The sequence below is a fragment of the Symphalangus syndactylus genome, chromosome 12 (assembly GCF_028878055.3).
Source record: "Symphalangus syndactylus isolate Jambi chromosome 12, NHGRI_mSymSyn1-v2.1_pri, whole genome shotgun sequence".
Classification (NCBI taxonomy): Eukaryota; Metazoa; Chordata; class Mammalia; order Primates; family Hylobatidae; genus Symphalangus; species Symphalangus syndactylus.
The window spans coordinates 29,777,178-29,793,919 of NC_072441.2; the positions used below are offsets into that span (position 1 = coordinate 29,777,178).

The 16,742-nt window shown below is 41.1% G+C and overlaps 1 protein-coding gene across 2 annotated transcripts in view; it reads right to left on the reverse strand.

Annotated features, from left to right (window-relative positions):
* The window catches only part of SLC44A5 (solute carrier family 44 member 5), a 389,751-nt gene extending 389,187 nt beyond the window's left edge, over window positions 1-564 (reverse strand). Inside the window, exon 1 of one of the 2 annotated variants that reach the window (XM_063624059.1) lies at window positions 258-421. In XM_063624059.1, the coding sequence (XP_063480129.1) occupies window positions 258-291 (34 nt within the window). In that variant the 5' untranslated portion in view covers window positions 292-421. Of the gene's footprint in view, window positions 1-257 lie in introns of both variants that reach the window. The other variant, XM_063624063.1, reaches the window with a different exon arrangement.
* Between the last annotated feature and the right edge of the window lie 16,178 nt (window positions 565-16,742).

A 16,742-nucleotide genomic window follows, 5' to 3' on the forward strand; every position in this document is an offset into this window, starting at 1 on the left:
AAGGGGTGGGGTGAGAGAGGAGTCTTCAGGTTTCCCCAGGTTGCAAAAGGGGCACAAACTCCTGTCAGAGTGTCCCCGGAGGCCAGGGGAGGTGCAGCGGCGCCGCGGTTCCCCCCACCCCCTCCCCCGGACACGGCAAACTCTTCCCCGGCAGGAGCCTTCCACTTGGCCGCGCCTGGATGTAAACAGGCCGGCCCGAGGGGCAGCCGGCGGGTGAGAGAGGGGAGGCGGCGAGGGGAGGAGGGAAGGGGACTCACCCTTGATGCTGGGGGGCTTTCTCTTCTTGGCCATCTTCTGCCACCTTCCCTCCCCCGGACCCCCCACGCGCTTCCTCCGGCTGCCGAGCAGCTCCCAGGCGAGCCCTCGCCGCGGCTCTCAGCTCAGCGAGCTCTTTGTTGCTGTGATGGCATCTGCGAGGCAGCGGCGGCGGCCGGGCTGCGCGCTCGGCTCGGCTCGGCTGGGGCGGGCGCCGCCGCCCCTCTGCTCTCGGCCGCGCCGCTGGTCCCCCGCTCGCGCTGCTGTGGACGCGGTGGCTGCTGCGGCGGCGGCGGCCGCTGTGCTGCTCCTGGTGCTGGAGGGGGCAGCGCTGGGTCCCCTGAGCGCCCGCCCAGCGCTGACCTCCCCCTTCCCCGCACCCTCCCTCCCCCACGCCCCCACCCCCGGTGTCCCGTCTGAGCCGCCAGCCCCCATCCAACCCGCTACGGCGCCGTCATCCAGCAGCCTCTACTGGAAAGACGACGGTGGCGGCGGCGGGGAGCTGCTGGGGGGCGCGGAGAGACCGCGGCCATCTGGGGCCAGGAAGGAGAAAGCCAGGCAGAGTCTGATGGAGTCTGCGTCCGGCCTGCCTTCCTCTGGGCCTTCGAAGCCCCCTCTCCAAAGGCCAGGACGCGCTGGGCCCGCGAAAGACACCCGTCTTCACAGGCCAACCAGAACTCCGGCCACCTGCGGGAGGACCGCACTGTCCCTCGCGACCCGGCCGCGGAGCCGTCCTCCTCCACAGCCTCCTCGAGGATAGTGAGCCCGAATTCCACGAATTCCCCGAAGCGCGCGGTTGCCTCTGCCCCTCCCGAACCGAGAAGGAAAGAGGGAGAGGGAAACAGGAGGCTGATGGAGGGGAGAGAGATGGAATTCCAGAGGCAGCCCACGGGCAGACACCTGCGAGAATGGCTTTGTTCGGGCCCTGAAGCTCTTAATAGTGAGGGCCCAGGATAGTTCCCTTGAGGCTGTGGGAAAAGAGGAAAGAAAGTTCACGCTCTCAGGTGTTGGAGGAATTGGAAGCCGGAGGTGTGATTACTTGGCCTCCAGCAGAAACTTGTTTCCAGTGGCCACGTTCTTTCTCGCTCTGATTGGGGGTTTGCTTTGGAAAGTTCTCATTTTCCTGGAGGAGCTGTCCTCCCCTCGCATGCTGATACGTGATGAAAAGAGGTCCTGCCGGCGTCCCAGAACTGCAAGGGCAGGCGAAAGGTTAAGAATGAAAAGGAGTAGCGGACCTTAAAAAGAAAGGCTTAAAGGGTAGGGCAGGGAGAGGTTACCAGGGTGTGCCACTGTGGGAAGAGGCTACAATATCGAATTTTTTTTATATGCTGCAGCTGAGATTGCCACCGAAACGCACTTCCTAATTCGCAGTGACCTTCTTAACACTTCTCCTTTCCTCCTCCTAGGTTAGTACAGTTCCCAGCCCAATCTGATTGTCTAAACATTTAGTGAGTTAATTCAATATCTCCATCCAGAAGTTGCCCCAGTACTAGTGTGGTGCGGCAGAAAGAACAGTGAAGTCAAAAACCCCAACTGTGAATTCTGGCCCTGTAACTTCGTAGCTCTGAGAATTTGGACAGTCACTCAATCTCTCTGCTCTTCTGTTTTCTGATATGTACAGTATCATCTCAAAAATTTCTTCTAGCTCCTGAGATATTAGTGACAAAATCATCACAAGTTATTTTTTCAGCCTTTCTAAACATAGCTTCATATAATGTAATGTATTGAAGTAAATAATCTAGAAACATGTGAAATGACCAATTCCTCTCGCAATGAAGATGTGCATCAGAAATAAAAAACAAAGAACATGTTTATTTTAATAAGCAAAATAGACCCATTCTCAGACTTATGATCAGAAATAAGACTGACTCAAAGTTTTTCTTTTCCAAACAGCTGCCTCTTATTTAACTAAAAACTACTCTTCTAGGTCTTCAAATGTTTACTCTGTATAAATATTAGACTTTGTAAATATTTCAGTCCATTTCATGTGCTCATATTTTATCACTAACTACTAATTATTGCCTATATTAGAATAATGTTTTTCTGTTTATTCATTACTTTCACATACTTTATTTCATTTAATCATGACCGCACCCATGAGTTGAAAAGCAGGTCCTGTCTTCTAGGTTTTACAGACGGTGAAATGGGATTCGTGGAGGTATGATAACTTGCCCACAGCTTCGGTGTAACTCTTTTAACTCAATACCCAGCTCTCTCCACGACACTAGCTGCCTATGTGAAATAGAATATTTCTGCTTCAGACCAGGAATGGCTTCCTTTTTCTAATTTATTCCTTCCACAATATCAGTACTATTCTCAACAGAGGAGATTCAAATTTCGTTGACTAGTTAGGACTATTTTTGGTATATGGATATGATTAATATGCTTTTACACTGTTAGCACTTCAAAGTATCCTTACATGCATTATCTCAATTAAGGTCATGACAATCACATAAGATCATCAAAAGAGGTTTATTCAGCCCTGCTGAACAGATGAGGAAACTGAGACCAAAAGACATTAAGGCCACAACTACCCAGGCCCTGGATTTCCAGGCCAAGTGTTTCCCCTATAGCACACACTGTGTGTTTTTGTTCAAGGGTTGCAATTAGAATGACTGCAGGGAACAGTAAGACAGAATACATGACACCATGAGTATAAATATACAGTCATGCATTGCTTAACAACAGAAATACATTCTGAGAAATGTGTCTTTAGGTGATCTCATCCTTGTGCAAACACCATAAAGTATACTTAAACATACATGGTATAGCCTACTACATACTTAGGCTATGTGGTATAATCCATTGCTCCTCGGCTACAAACCTGTACAAGATGTTACTATACTGAATATTATAGGCAATTGTAAAACAATGCTAAGTATTTGTGTATCCAAACACATCCAAACATAGAAAAGGTGCCATAAAAGGCCTGGCATGGTGGCTCAGCCTGTAATCCCAGCACTTCGGGAGGCTGAGATGGGTGGATCACCTGTGGTCAGGAGTTCACGACCAGCCTGGCCAACATGGTGAAACCCCGTCTCTACAAAAAATACAAAAATTAGCTGGGTGTGGTGGCAGGTACCTGTAATCCCAGTTACTTGGGAGGCTGAGACAGGAGAATCGCTTGAACCCGGGATGTGGAGGTTGCAGTGAGCCGAGACTGCACCATTGCACTCCAGTCTGGACAACAACAGCAAAACTCTGTCTCAAAAAAAAAAAAAGAAAGGAAAGAAGGAAGGGAGGAAGGGAGGGAGGAGGGAAGGAAGGGAGGGAGGAAGGAAGGAAGGGAGGGAGGAAGGGAGAGAAGGGAAGGAAGGGAAGGAAAGAAGGAGGGGAGGGAGGAAGGGAGAGCGGGAGGGAGGGAGGAAGGGAGAGAGGGAGGGAGGGAGAGAGGAAGGAAGGAAGGAAGGAAGGAAGGAAGGAAGGAAGGAAGAAAGGAAGGAAGGAGGGGAGGGAGGAAGGGGAGCATGAGGGAGGGAGGGAGGCAGGGAGGAAGGAAGGAAGGAAGGAAGGAAGGAAGGAAGGAAGGAAGGAAGGGCGGGAGGGAGGGAGGGAGCCAGGGAGGAAGGAAGGAAGGAAGAAAGAAAGAAAACGTGCTGTAAAAATGCAGTATTATGAATTTATGAGACCACTGTCATATATTCAGTCCATCATTGACTGAAATATCATTATGCAGTGCATTGCTGTATCATTGTACTTGAGCAAGGGAAGGGGACTGTAGAGAACTGAGAGGGCGTGTACCACTAGTCAGCTGCAGGATGCCTTGTGGGAATGAAAACCTCGGGGCTGTAAGAATTCTGATTTTTCAGGAGTCAGAAATCCAAATTTTCTGGTGAAATATTCTTTGTGATGTTGATTAATACATTAAAAAAACAAAAACACAAACACAGAAAAGGGTAGGCCTAACAGAACACATCTGCCAATAATACGTACACTATGAGCTATGTGTCCGTGTGTCTGTTTTTAAATTTCATCAATTGCTTTTTACCCCCAAACAGCAAGGGCTGAACCAAATCCTTGAGTATGGTTCTAATTCTGATGGCATCTAATGTCCCTAGAATTAGAGATTACCAAGGCCTTGGGTGCAATTAATTATGATTTATAAAAATGATTTGTGGGATAGGTGTTTCTAAATTTCTGGCTATTCTTTTTTATTATTACTATACTTTAAGTTCTGGGATACATGTGCAGAATGTGCAGGTTACATATGTATTCACGTGCCATGGTTTGCTGCATCCATCAACCCATCATCTACATTAGGTATTTATCGTAATCCTATCCCTCCCCTAGTCCCCCACCCACTGACAGGCCTCAGTGTGTGATGTTCCCCTCCCTGTGTCCATGTATTCTTATTGTTCAACTCCCACTTATGATTGACGACATGTGGTATTTGGTTTTCTGTTCCTGTGTTAGTTTGCTGTGAATGATGGTTTCCAGCTTCATCCATGTCCCTCCAAAGGACATGAACTCACCCTTTTTTATGGCTACACAGTATTCCATGGTGTATATGTGCCATATTTTCTTAATCCAGTCTACCATTGTTGGGCCTTTGGGTTGGTTCCAAGTCTTTGCTATCGTGAACAGTGCTGCAATAAACATACGTGTGCATGTGTCTTTATAGTAGAATGATTTGTAATCCTTTGGGTATATACCCAGTAATAGGATTGCTGGATCAAATTGGTATTTCTGATTCTAGATCCTTGAGGAATCACCATACTGTCTTCCACAATAGTTGAACTAATTTACACTCCCACCAACAGTGTAAAAGTGTTCCTATTTCTCCACATCCTCTCCAGCATCTGTTGTTTCCTTTTTAATCATCGCCATTCTAACTGGCATGAGATCGTATCTAGTTGTGGTTTTGATCTTCATTTCTCTAATGACCAGTGATGATGAGCATTTTTTCATATGTTTGCTGGCCACACAAATGTCTTCTTTTGAGAAGTGTCTGTTCATATCCTTTGCCCACTTTTTGATAGGGTTGTTTGTTTTTTTCTTGTAGATTTGTTTAAATTCTTTGTAGATTCTGGATATTAGCCCTCTGTCAGATGGATAGATAGCAAAAATTTTCTCCCGTTCTGTAGGTTGCCTTTTCACTCTGATGATAGTTTCTTTTGCTGCGCAGAAGCTCTTAAGTTTACTTAGATCCCATTTGTCAATTTTGGCTTTTGTTGCCACCATTGCTTTTGATGTTTTAGTCATGAAGTCTTTGCCCATGCCTATGTCCTGAATGGTATTGCCTACGTTTTCTTCTAGGGTTTTTATGGTTTTGGGTCTTACATTTAAGTCTGTAATCCATCTTGAGTTAATTTTTGTATAAGGTGTAAGGAAGGGGTCCAGTTTCAGTTTTCTGTATATGGATAGAATTTCCGGCTATTCTTGAAGCCATCAATGAGAATGATCGCAGTAAATGAAATAATTTTTAAGTCACATGTGGTTCTTCTGGGCACAGAGACACACATTTTTCCTGATAGTGATGACAAGATTCTGACAATGAAGATGATAAGGACAAAACTGGCCTCATCTCTATTTCCCTTAAAGGATAGTTCTGAATGAACCCTTTTGAAAAATAGACACAGTGCTGAAATGGTAACATTAGTTACATGTAGTATAATCATTATTCTTAGATTTTTCTAGCCATGCCAAGACTACACATAAAGTAAGAAATAGTCAGAATGAGGAAAGGAATACATGTTCCTATGTGGAAGTATTAAGTAAGCTCAACAGGAATAATGAACTTATACAAATTATACTAAAGACCAAAATGAAAATATAATTCATAGTACACAAAGCATGATTGCCATGAATGTATGTTAGTGCAATGGCAGTGAAAAGGTTGAAAAATATGACCCACAGAAGAGTATTTTTGACTGATATATTTTACATTGAATACCTGTGCATAAATTAACTACTGTAGTTTAGAGAAAAATAAAAAGAAATAACAAATGTCCCACTGATTTTAATAATGTTGTAACATCAAAGGATGTCAAATGATCCAAACTTGCTCCACTGTTGAAAAACCACATTGTATTTTAAATTTTTACACACAAAAAAATCATAATATTCACCTCAGCTGAGGTTTTTAGGGACTGTACAATTCTGTGACTAGAAAGGTTAAAATAGAAATAATAGTTGAAAGAGAATGAGATCAGCCAGTTAGTCCATTTTTAAAAAAATTTGTTTCTGGCACTTACAGACTCAATCAATATATGAAGGGTCGGAGAAACTGAGGCTGGCTTCCTACCCCATGCCACACACCACTGTGTACACATGAGACTTAAATAACACTTCTTCCCTTTCTTGTGACTGACACAGATACTCACTATAATAAAATTTCACCTGAATTAAACAGAAGGTCTTAGGGTGAGACCTTGTAGAATTTTTAATCTCTTTACTCCATTCTGATTATCACATTGATGATCTTTAACTCAGAAAACATGCAATTTCATTTATGTGTGTTTGAATTGGGCAGAAAGATATGAAATTCAGAAACATCATTGAAGGGCTTAAATGCAAATTCTGGGTTTCTTAGATGAAACCTTCACAAAGAGAGTCCTCCTCACCCCGCCCCAACACTTTACTGTTTTCAAAGTACCCATAACATTACTATTACTACTAGCAATTGAAAATATTGTGCTGAATCTGTGCAGAGGAAAATTTTGTTTAATTTTGCCAAGTTCAATTTGCCAACTGTCATCCAACCTCTAGAACTGCATTCCTCTAGAAGGAGTTAATTAATAGGGCACTTTTTTGTACTCACAATGAAGTGTCTGCTTATTGCAGTTCAACTCCGCAGAAACCCCCCCCCAAAAAAAATAAAGAAAAAAAAGAAAGCATTTGGGATGGCCAAGAAATCTTAAAGCTAGTTATCTAATCATATAACCCAGAAACTTCACTGAGAGAAATGGCACAGACCTGGCTTGAGTGAGACAGAGTATGAATGGAAGGACACTGTCAGACATTACATAGAGATAGTTGTGTATAATCCACCGTTAAAACTCTCAAGGTTTTCTGAAAAATACATAAACAACTAGAATTGGTTTTTTTTTTTTTTTTTTTTTAATTTTTTTTTATTATACTTTAGGGTTTTAGGGTACATGTGCACAATGTGCAGGTTTGTTACATATGTATCCATGTGCCATGTTGATTTCCTGCACCCATTAACTCATCATTTAGCATTAGGTGTATCTCCTAATGCTGTCCCTCCCCCCTCCCCCCACCCCACAACAGTCCCCAGAGCGTGATGTTCCCCTTCCTGTGTCCATGAGTTCTCATTGTTCAATTCCCACCTATGAGTGAGAACATGCGGTGTTTGGTTTTTTGTCCTTGCGATAGTTTACTGAGAATGATGTTTTCCAGTTTCATCCATGTCCCTACAAAGGACACGAACTCATCATTTTTTATGGCTGCATAGTATTCCATGGTGTATATGTGCCACATTTTCTTAATCTAATTTTTTAATACTCCAGTTGGCCTGCTCAAGGACAGAATTTTCTATATTACTCCTGCCAGCTTCCAATTAATCAATTTACCTCCGAAGTGTTCTCAAGTTGTCCCATTATAATTTGTTTATAACTTTGGTCCTTGGCTAAGTTTACCAACTCATTCCCTCATATATGAGTGAATCATTTGCATAAAAAATGAATGGCATACCAATTAACTAAATGCTTCTGAGATATTTTTGACAATGAACCAAATTGTATTTTTCCTTGTCTTCTCTTTTCTACTTCTCTTTATGCAGTAACTATCCAACATTTATTCAACAAATGTGCCAGTCGTCCTTTTAAGTGATTGGTTATATAATGGAGAAATAAAACAGCATAGTTCATACATTCATAGTATTTACAGTTTTACAAGGGAGATAGAATTAACCAAATAAACAGATAGTTACAAATTGTTACAAGTTCTATGAGAAGAAAAACAAAAAACACAGTGCTATAGGAGAGGGCAACATATAGCATAATTTAGATTGAGAATGTCAAGGAAGATTCCTCTAAGAATGTGATGTTTAAAAAGAGAAGTCAATGACAGAAATGAGCTAGGCAAAAAGTAGGGAAAAGACTGCTCCAGGCAGGGAAAACAGCATGCTGAAAGGCCCAGGTAGGAAATTCAAGATCAGAGCAGTAGTTTCTAAATTCCAAACTGTCCAAGCATCCCACCAATTTTTTAAAAATTTCTCACACTTCTTCAACTACATTTATTTGGTTACTTTTATATTGTGTATACTATTGTACTAATATATTATATATATTATAAAACATACACAAAAATTTGAAAGCCTCAAAGGATAAGGTTTTTTTAAAAATGGACCATCTCAGACACTTTCAACTTCAGAACCTCCTGAATGAGATGAACTGAAGGACCAATGTAGCTGAAGCTTAGGACATAATAATATTAAGCAGAGAAATGATATGATATAATTTACATTTAAAAGTACCAGCCTGGTTCTTGTATAGGTAATTTGAATAAAGGCTATAAACTAATGATATAGTTATAGAATTGGTTGAGAGTTAAATTTGCACACCACACCTCAGTTGTGCTCTGGAGCCCCTCATTGAGTTGGGGACTGATACTGAAACATTCCATTTAAAAGTAATTCAAGAACCTACAAGCAATGTACTCCATAGCCATGAGCACAGATGACACCCACATCTTGGTTTCTAAATACCATCATTCACTAAAAGAAACAGGGATCCTTGGAAAAATGACTCCAGGTCTGCAGCAGGGAAAGTACCAGGTAAACCTGGAACATACTGATGTGTCAGAAAACACAAAAGAGCTCAGACTAATTAGACCATGTTTAAAGGACAAAGGAGCCAGCTTGAAGTGGTTGTCCACTGATCAAACATATGAAGAGCTGAGCCCCAAAAAGATTAACTATGATAATATATTCTAATACATTGAATAAAATAAAATGTATGAGTCCATAGTGATAGTCAAGAGAAAATATTAACTAAATATTAACTATTTTTAGAAGAATATGAGCTAACAAATGTAGAAGAAATGATAGAATTACAAAGTCATCATTTTGCAATGCCCGATGTAATAACTACGAAATCAACGGATGCCAAAATCACTGGATAAAAGGTTGTTGGGAACATGATATGCATATGGTCTCAAAATATTACCTCATATGTTAGTCATTAATTTTTTTTCCAGAGTGCTAAGGCTTTATTACAAATGGAGTTTATGCTAGAGGGGCCCTTCTCCAATCTTTCTTCTGTACCCTCTTCTCTCCCAGAGATATCTCTCTAGGGGAGGTCAGTAGGCCATTAGAGAAGAGGAAATCTGGAGAATGAAAAGGAGCACTGCTTTTGCCAAAGTCCTCTGAAACAACCACTGAGTCCTTCTGGCTCCAGTTGAGAATCTGGACCTTGAAAATGAGAGCTAAACTTCTTCCACTAGAAGAGGATGATCACTGATGCTGCGGATCCTCTGAGACTTAGCAATATCTTCTCTCTGAACCTCAATTTTGAGTTGCCCACTCACAGCCATCACTGTGATGTTCCTTTGAACACAGACCTCTACTGAAACCAGCTCTGCTATGACTTACGGCAAGTATATGAATGCTTATTTCTACATTTCCCTTTATATCTCCTCAGTGTCACTAAGGAACCCTAGGTCTCTTCCATAACATGCACCAGTCACTGTTCGGCCACCATTTTTATTCTACTGTGGTCGCCTCACATTGACACAGGGCTTCTCTCAGAGACTTCCAACCTCTCAGCTACTGATGTTCCAAAGTTCCTGCAAAAACTATGAACCCACTGAGTTGCACTGTGAGTAAAGGGCACTGCATCAGCTCTCACTTACTTGTCTCCCACACACACCCCTTAACTCCTCCCCTAGCACTTTCTACTTTTCATATGGTGGGACTTCCCTTGTATCATCTCCTCCATGCCTTCTACATTATGGCTTGTTGTAATATTCTATTTCCAAAGAGCTAAATTTTCCTTTTGGTTTATAAAGGGCTACTTTTGGAACTTAGAAACCAGAAACTCTTACCCCCTTTCAAAAATCCTGGATTTCATGACAATTGTCTCACAAAGGGCTCAAGAAAATTGGCCTTGCGATTCAAAAACTGAAGAAAGATCCCTTTTCTCTAGGTGGATTATGCCTTTCCAGAAGTAACAAATGCCACTAATTCAAGGTGTAATTAGCCACAGGGCAAAGGGTTTACTAGGAATTAAATATTCATTGGTTTCACAGGCCAAAAATACGATCTTCACTAGGGTTACCAAAGCATATTGAATCAGAAAATCTGAATTCTGGTTGCAACTTGTCAAATGATACACTTTGTGACTTTTGACAACTCCCATAATAAAAAATAATAGGATCAGCAATTTTTGAGCCCCTATTTGGGCCAATGAAGCTGGACTATCAGTGATGCTGGATCTCTCATTTATTTATTTTCTGGTACTCCTGTCTATTTATTTCTGGTACCCTAGTCCCCCAGTTACCATCCTAAATCTTCACCATTCCCCTGTAGTTTCTGACTCCAACCTTCCAATATGAGAAAACATAAGCTTCTGTAGTTTAAATTGCTGTTGTGTTTACTGATATTTGCAGTCACTTTCCTAACTGGTGCACCAGGTGGGTCTGGGTGCAGTTTGTAGATATGGTAGCAAGAAGTTAAGAAAGTTTCTGTGGGCTTCTAGTTTCTCTTTGAAGTAGGGCATATAGTTATCTGCTGAGTTTGAGGAAGTAGGTTGTGGGGAAGAACATCTGAGAAAACCAGAAATTATTTTAGATGCCTACTGTGGAGAACAGGGGAAAGGAATAATTAAGAAAACATTGAAAGAATCCTAGTCACTGTTAGGGACAAGATGCTGTTAAAGGCAATGGATTTATTTAGAGTAGAATCAAGCCTGAAATCATTTTATTTTGCTCCATCAATGTAAAGGACCAGAGAAGGTCAATGATCAGATTCATCTAGATGTGTGTTTTGTAACAAGGATTTGAGAGAAGGAGAACAGGGCACAGAGTTTAAGAGATTGACAAGAAACAAGAAGTAGTGTGTTATGGAATCCAGCCAGAATTAACAAAGATGTGAGGAAGGGAGGAAGCTGACCATCTCTCTCTCTCTCTCTCCTGCTAATATACCTGCAATGGTGTTCCATTGCTCATAGAAAAACAGTTCAAACACTCAAGATGCCTACACAGGAATGATCTGACTCATGACTCTTTCCAGCCTACTCTTGTGTTGCTCTTCCCATTGTTCTCTATACTCAAGCTGTGCACACAGGGGGCTGCAAGAAAATAAGCCAAATATATAATTTTTGATGAATTCTGTTTGCTTTCTTTTCCATGTACATCCTCTCACCTGCCTTTTCTAGCCAAATCTTTTTTGCTTCCCTGGGCTTATTTTTCATTAGCCCAGTCCCTTCTCTCTGTTCTAGCAATGCCACTTTTAACTTTGTTTTAATTTCTTCTCCTTGAAACTTAATTGATCTCCCTGACTCCATTCGTTCACCTCTCTAATCCATCTTCACATTGATGCCTTGGTTATCTTCATATTACTCTGAGCAAAGCATATTATGCTTCTGTTCTCAAAGCTTTTATAGTACAGCACGAGCTTCCTATGTCATGTAAAGTTCTCTACTACCTGGCACCAGTTCACCTTCCCAGCCTCCTCTCTTCTGCTCTCTGCCCTGAACATTCTATGTTCTAGGCACACTGGATTCTTTATAATTCCTTAAATATGCCACATATGTTCATATGGGCTTGCTTTCATTCACATTGTTTTTTCACTTCCCATCTCCATCTTTTAAAGTCCTAGTCATCCCTTGAGTCATAAATGGTACTCATTTTCTGAGAAGTAATGTTTCCTTTTGTGTATTACCGTAACATGTTGGTTATACCTTTATCATTAAGATTTATTTCATTTACATTATATCTTGATTATCTGTGTGGATGTCTGTCTCTGTATCAAACTACAAGGTCTGTTCGGGTTGAGGTTTTGTCTTAGTCATTATAATAGGAACTTAGTTCCTAGTTCAGTGGTAAGTAATCCTTGACAAGAACAGTAGGGGATAGGGTTGCAATAGTATTTTGGGATCAGATTAGGGAGCCCCTGAATGTCAAGTTATAATGAAGAAAGGGACTAAGAGTGGTGGCTCACACCTGTAATTCCAGCACTTTAGGAGGCAAAGGTGGGAGGATCATTTGAGGCCAGGAGTTCAAGACCCAGCCTAGGCAACATAGCGAGACCTTGTCTGTACAAAAAAAAAATGTTTTTTAAATACCCAGGCATGGTGGCACACACCTGTAGTCCCAGCTACTTAGAAGGCTGTGGCAGGAGGATTGCTTGAAACCAGGAGTATGGCTAGAGTGAATTATGATCACGCCACCCACTCCAGCCTGGCCAACAGAGCAAGACCACATCTCTACTAAAAAAAAATTAAAGAAGGGAAATTCGTATATAATAGATATTTAATAAATACTTTTTAATTGAAGAGCTGTTAATAACTCAAATCTCTTTTTTTCTTCATTTGACAGATTCTAAGTTTTCCCATTTGCACAGGAAAGGAAATTCTTCCTTTATTCTTTGGAATATTATTCATTGATTCATTCATTCAGCTTTTCTTGAGCATCTAGTATGAGTTGAAAGAGAACTTACAGTCCATCTAATTCAGTTTTCTCAGTTTAAACCTAAGGAAACTGAGGCCCAGCAAGTTGAAATGATTTAACATAGGTCTTACAGCTAGTACGTGGCTAAAGAAAATGACTAGAAGCTAATCTGTGCCTTGCCTTCTAACCCACAGCTTCCTAATTTTACAAAATTCTTACAAGTTTGAGTAGGAGATAGGCAGATTGATGGCACCCTAGAAACCTATCCAGAAAAAGATTCTAATTACCAAATTCAAAACTTTAGGATATGAAAGAAGTCTCCCTCTGCCTCAGGCTCTCGTTGCTTTATATCTGATTTTATAAAACCTTCCAAATTTGTTTCACTGCTTTCATAGTTCCCTCTCTGCAAATTCATTTCACTTATCTGTATCAGACCACATGCTAGTCCCCAAACCTAAAATGAATGTTTCATTTCATCAGTCACCTATTTAAAAATCCTGTCTACTCTTCATTGATTACAGAATAGAATATTGATTACAGGATAAAAAGACAGGTCTAGATTCAAACCATGCCTCTACCTTGCCTCTTTCTTCCATAAGCTGTGTTTCAAGCAAATCACTTAAACATTATGACCTTTAATTTCTACAACTGACAAATGGCAATAAGAGAGTTTAAGGTTTCGATATTGGATTTCAGCCAAATATTTAAAAATATCCTTCCCACATAACTTAATTATATGAATAGCAAATGGGAAAAACTAAAGCAGCAAGAAAAAGTAAATAGGATTCAAACAAGAGAGGGTCATGTCATAACATTCAAAAATTGCAGCCATCAAAGAAAGACACAAAGTTTTCGAGAATTTACAGAATAAAGCTTAGAACAGTTTGGCAAACCTCTTAATGTCATCCTCCAAACAAGCACTTTGTAGGGAAGGTGAGCAAACAAAACTCTGAAAAGTATAACCACCCACTCCTACACTATAACATGGGAAAGGTAGCTTTAGATGAAATATGAGTAACCCTTAGAGGAGACAAAGAATCTTGCAAGGGAGGAAATGTCCCATCTCAACTAGTTGCAAGTTCTACCAGAAAAGGGAACTATTGGAAATCTCCCTTTTGGCATCTTCCAGCTGGGCGAAGAAGGAGAGGATAGCAGAACAATCATAAACACCCATAGTTAATTATCTCCAACAATAAATAGTGATATAGCAGAAAGGAAGAAAAAAATAGAAAATAATTAGGACAAGAGTCTCTGAGGGAGGGAAGGTGGAGAAGAAGCATGTGTAGTGCCTGAAGGGAAGTAACCTACATGTACTTCCTATGTTATTTATTTTTTTTCCCAGAAGATGAGAGAGAGGAGCTTGAGAGGAAGAGAAATTGCTACTGGGGAGAAATGGGCAAATATGGAAAGGGAAACATAAAACAAGCTAATGACGTTGAAATAGAGAACTCAACAAACAAAACCAAATTCCAGATTACTTTCTTTAAAGCAAACAAAGAATCCAGGCTCCATGTTGATTAGAAGAAATAATCCAAAGCCCAAGAATACTTCTCAGTGTAATGAATATAAACTCCAATAGATTAAGATTTTAGCACAGAAAACATTTACTAAAATTCCAGAAGAGTGTAGAATGTGGATCCTCCTCCAACTGTACACAGCCACAGTTGAGCTCTTTCTTCCCCTTGAATCTCAGGTAAGAGAAAAGCAAGTGGAATTCACTCACATTATAGCACAGCAAAGAGAAGGCCTAAACAAAACTGCTGTATTTTAAAAGATAAAAAGAAGGGACACAATAACTTTGCAGACACATTATCAGGAAAAATTAATACATATGAGAAAGAAGAATACAAATACAGATGAAAAACCATGCTGGAAGTAAGCAGAACTTCACAAAGAAATAATTTCCAGCAAGTGCTTCACGATATAAAAGTTAATGAGAACATAAAATCAATTTTTAAAGAAATAAGGTGTAAAGCAGTATTGAAGATGAAAGGGAAGAATTCAAAGCTGAGAAAACAAACTGAGAAACACACAACACCATTAAAAGCAAGTTAGAAAGCACAAGATACATCTCTATTGAATACAATTTCAAACTCCAAACTCAAATTTAAATTTCTTCTATCCCCAGCCTATGTAAGTAGGATGTAAAATTAGCTTTTCTTTTTCTAGCTCCATCCCCCCAATTTGCTAGTCATTGTTTCTGATATCTGTGGGTAGGAGGGTAAGAATTGGGGAAATACAGCAGAGCTTTTGTGACAGCTACAGTTGTAATCTACCTGCAGGGCCCTCTGGGTGGCAGAAATACAATTGCTGACTCTGTGGGGTGCCTTTGTGGGTTTCTCATCAATCCCAGGCAATGGGCTTGTCTGCCTCTTTTCTGTCTGCCTGCTGGATTTCTGGGGTCCACCCCTGTGTTCCTTCCTGTCCTTCAGGCAAGTACTCTTGGTTAGAATCATTTCCATAGGGTCCTTATCAAGTCTCAGAAACATTCACCATTAGCCTGCCACATGAGGAAGTACAGCCCAGTCACAAAGCAGCCACCTGTGTGTTTAGCTACCAGACCGGGCAGTTCCAGCCACAGCATCTCAGCTTTAGAATATTCACTAGTAAGACGTTCAAGTTCCTGGAGACATGCAAAAGCTCTCCAAGTGGTCCTCTAGAAAAGCTTCTCCTTAACTTGAGGAGAGAGGATTGCATCTACCATATTCTGCCTTTTTTCACTATTATTATTATTATTATTACTATTACTGTTACTATTACCTGTTTACTTCCAAAGAATAAATGAACCGTCATTGATAAAAATAAAATAAGAAGAGATCAGTGGATGCAACTCCCCATGCTTTACGTGTATTTTACAGAAGCTCACCTGAGGTTCACAGGAATTGGCAACTGCCCAATTTTCCAGGTCAGAGAAAGACATGGACTCACTGTCTTTCAGGTCCCCAACTATGTCAATACTCAGAAACAACTTAGAACACCAACAGAAGGCATTAAGTCGCCTATGCAGGGAGCCATATTCTTCAGGGTCTGAAATTCTTGAGGTGCCAGCACTGAGGCAATTTCCACTTCTCCGAGCATGCTCTGCAGTGTCTATTTAGGGGATTTGTACCATCAAAAAATACAGCCTCTTCTCCATCAGAGGCTGGTACTTAAGGTGGGTGAAATGTAAAACACTGTCAATTTCTCACCAAATAAATCTCTTTCTCTTCAACCTCAACTTCTTACGTAGACTAGAGAGGAGTGAATCACTGCAGCTGGCAGAACTAGTTTAGAACCTTGACCTTTGAAAGTTCAACATGAATGGTCTGGTTCCTCTCTTTAGAATGGGAAACATATTGTTTTGTTGTTAACTTTTCCAACAGTGCATCTTGTTGTCTACCATATCCTTTCCTGTATTATTACTGCTAGGGTGTCTGTGACTTCCTTAAGGCAGAGACAATATCACTCTTTTTTTTTTTTTTTTTTTTTGAGACAGGGTCTGGCTCTGTCACTTAGACCAGAGTGCAGCAGCCTAATCTCATCTCACTGCAACCTCCACCTCCTGGGCTCAAGCCATCCTCTCACTTCTGTCTCCCAAGTAGCTGGGACTATAGGCATGCACCACCATGCCTGGCTAATTTTTTTTTTTTTTTTTTTTTTTTTTTTTTAGATAGAGTTTTGCTCTGTCACCCGGGCTGGAGTGCAATGGTGCAATCTCAGCTCACTGCAAACTCTGCATCCTAATTCTCCTGCCTCAGCCTCCCGACTAGCTGGGATTACAGGCACACTCCACCACGCCCAGCTAATTTTTGTATTTTTAGTAGAGACGGGGTTTCACCATGTTGGCCAGGCTGGTCTTGAACTCCTGACCTCAGGTGATCCACCCGCCTCGGCCTCCCAAAGCGCTGGGATTACAGACACGAGCCACTATGCCCAGC